Raw genomic sequence first — 3,193 nt, forward strand, 5'->3', positions numbered from 1 at the left:
AAGCTCTTTTGGTCTCTGATAAACAGTATTTTACAAATTTCTATGAAATTTTACAGAAATGCTGAGTACCTTATTCATGATGCATAAAGCGGTTGTATACATTGTTACCTTCATTACTGTGATAGGAATGACTGGTCCTTTAAAACAATACTGGCTTATATTTAACAGCTTTACACTTCAGACTCGAGAAGAGAGTGTTAATGAATCACTCTGTTTGTGACTCGGGTCAGTGTTTCTGACTGTGATTGAAAAATAGGAACTAATTCTTGATTATGTCGTCTAAGAAACAATGGACACTTCAAAATACGATGGGCTGATGAGTGGCAGATGGAGATTAATCTCAATAACTGTGGGGTGTTGGATTTTGGAAGGCAAACCAGGGCTGGACTTAATGGTAGAGATAGTAGGAACTGCTGATGCTGGAGTCTGAGATAACACAGTGTGGAGCTGGAGGAACACAGCAGGCCAGGCAGCATCAGAAGAGCAGGAAAGCTGACGTTTCGGGTCTGGACCCTTCTTCAGAAAAGGGCTTAATGGTAGGTTCCTGATGAGTATTGCTGAACAAAGAGACTCGGGGTGCAGATTCACAGTTCCTTGAAAGTGGGATTGCAGGTAGATAGGGTGGTGAAGGAGGCACAAAAGCAGAAATTGCTGGAAAAGTTCAGCAGGTCTGGCAGCATCTGTGGACAGAAATCAAAGTTAACATTTCAGGTCCGGCGACCCTTCCTCAGAACCCGGTCACCGGACCTGAAATGTTAACAGATGCTGCCAGACCTGCTGAGCTTTTGCAGCAATTTCTGTTTTTGTTTCTGATTTACAACATCTGCAGTTCTTTTTGGTTTTTATTTGGTGAAGATGGCATTGGACATGCTCGCCTTTAGTAGTCAGTGCATTGAGTGTAGGAGTTGGGAGGTTATGTTGCAGCTATACAGGACATTAGTTAGGTCACTTTTGGAATACTGCATTCAATTCTGGTCTCCCTGCTATAGAAAAATGTTAAACTTGTAAGTGTGCAGAAAAGATTGACAAAGATGTTGCTGGTGTTAGAAGGTTTGATCTATAGGGAGAGACTGAATAGGCTGGGGTATTTTTTTCCTGGAGCGTTGGAAGCTGAGGGGTGACCTTATAGCGCTTTATAAAATCTTGAGGGTTCTGGATAGGGTGAATAGCCAAGGTCTTTTTCCCAGAGGAGAGGAGTCCAAAACTAGAGGGCAAAGGTTTAAGGTCAGAGCGGAAAGATATAAAAGAGACCTAAGAGGCAACTTTTTCATGCAGAGGGTGGTGTGTGTATGGAATGAGCTGCCAGAGGAAGTGGTGGAAGCTGGTACAATTACAACATTTGAAAGGCATCTGGATGAATAGGAAGGGTTTTGGGGGGATATGGGCCAAATGCTGGCAAATGGGAGTAGATTAATTTAAGAGTTGTACTGAAGGGTATATTTCCATGCTGTACATCTCTATGACTATATATGGCTAAGTCCTCTGGCCCAACCATAGGCAACCAGTCTTCTCCTGAACTTGTGTGACTTTTGTTCTTTCCTCAACCGAGCTTTCTTGAGATCTGTCTGTGAGCCATTACTGAACCAATCTCAGTTTAAGGGCTGCTTTGCAACCGCCATAAATTCATTGCCTGTAATGAAGACAAAGAAGAGATTTTCAATGTGTCAAACTGGATTGGATTTGATTGCAGGTTCAGAGGTGTCAATCCTGAGTCCAATTGGCTATGCATCTCATCCTCAAATAAATGGGTTCTTTTTGGTGTGACACAGTGGGAGGTCTCCCAATCTGCCTTAGATTTTCTTGTCATCTATAGCATCCCACAAAAAAAAATCTGCAGCAATCGGCAGTTAGGATCCTTCTAATGCATTCCACAACTCAATGATTAGTGTAATTGCTACTTTAACTGACGTACGGTTTTCATTCCATCTGGGTCTGATTGATTGGACATGGAGATATAATAATCGCTTGAAACATCGCATTCCCTCTAGTGGGAACATTCCAGAATTTACAGGAATGTTGAGAACAAAGTCCATCCATGCCCTTAATGAATTCAGCCACACAAACATAAAATTCACTTCTGCCCACATGCCATAGTGGGATTGAGAAGATTCAGCATGAACAAGCCATAAGTTATCAATAAATGGGTTTTTGTTTTTCCCCATCAATCATGTCGCCTGGGAGTTCAGTTCCACAGTTATCAGCTGTCCTCAGGGCCAGTGTTTCCTCTAATTTCCGTTTGATCACCTATTTGGTGCACTACACGTCCCATTGAAAGTTGGAGTCCAGTGCAATCCCTTAAAGGGACCACTGCCTATGTGCAGCCCGTTTTGCCACTCCCAGTATTGCTGTACACCCATTCAGTGCTGGAGGGGTGCATTGCTCAGCACTCCCATCAGGTGTGAACTCAGACGTAGGAGGGATGATATTTCAAGTGTGTGTTGCCTTGTGCGCCAACTACCAATTTGGGAACATACAGTTGGTTTTCCATGGTTTCCAATACAAATAGCAGATGGGCAATGCCTTTTCCAGGGGCATGTACTTAAAAGGGGCAGCATGGCGTCTTTATCTCCCCCTGGGGGAGACATAAGGTTATTTCTAACATTGGCAGCCTGAATGAAATAAGCCAATTCAGGGCAAGTAAAGGAATGGGAAATGGAGCCAGCTGCTCTGATTGAGTATGGTGTTACCCAATAGTAATTATGAACTAGCCACAGATATGGGTGCACTAACACAGCCTTAGCCTTCTGCAGTGTGTTTAGAAAATAGCTTCTTCACAAACACGTAAGTGTACTTCACGTGTACAACTTATTTACCAAACATCAACGTTTATTTAGCAATCAAGAAAGGAATCAATCACAAAGATGATAAAGCATATGCATTCAGCTCTTCTCCTCACCAAAATGTTATCAACAAACAGGTGAACATATATATACTGTGTGAATGGGTTGCTTAGCTCAGTTGGCTGGTTAGTGGTGCCAACAGTGTGGGTTCAATTCCTGAAGTCCCTATGAAGGTGTTTCCTCAGCTGAAGTGTGCTGTCCCTCAAGTGATACCAGCCCCAATCATCTCTCTCTCTAATGAGAATCCTGTGGGCGTTGAGATCATAAGGAGGATCTATTCCCCATTTTCCTTTCCTAACTAGAATGAAATTAGCCACATATCTGTCTGTTTTCCTGTTCTCATTTCAGAGGGC

The 3,193-nt window shown here is 42.9% G+C and overlaps 1 protein-coding gene across 1 annotated transcript in view; it reads right to left on the reverse strand.

Moving 5' to 3' along the window:
* Positions 1-1,594: 1,594 nt before the first annotated feature.
* The window catches only part of LOC109935358 (F-actin-monooxygenase mical1-like), a 15,135-nt gene continuing 13,536 nt past the window's right edge, over positions 1,595-3,193 (reverse strand). The window contains exon 8 of the mRNA XM_048611846.1: positions 1,595-1,630. Within this exon, the coding sequence (XP_048467803.1) occupies positions 1,595-1,630 (36 nt within the window). The remainder of the gene's footprint in view (positions 1,631-3,193) is intronic.

The sequence above is a fragment of the Rhincodon typus genome, chromosome 25 (assembly GCF_021869965.1).
Source record: "Rhincodon typus isolate 14 chromosome 25, sRhiTyp1.1, whole genome shotgun sequence".
Classification (NCBI taxonomy): domain Eukaryota; kingdom Metazoa; phylum Chordata; class Chondrichthyes; order Orectolobiformes; family Rhincodontidae; genus Rhincodon; species Rhincodon typus.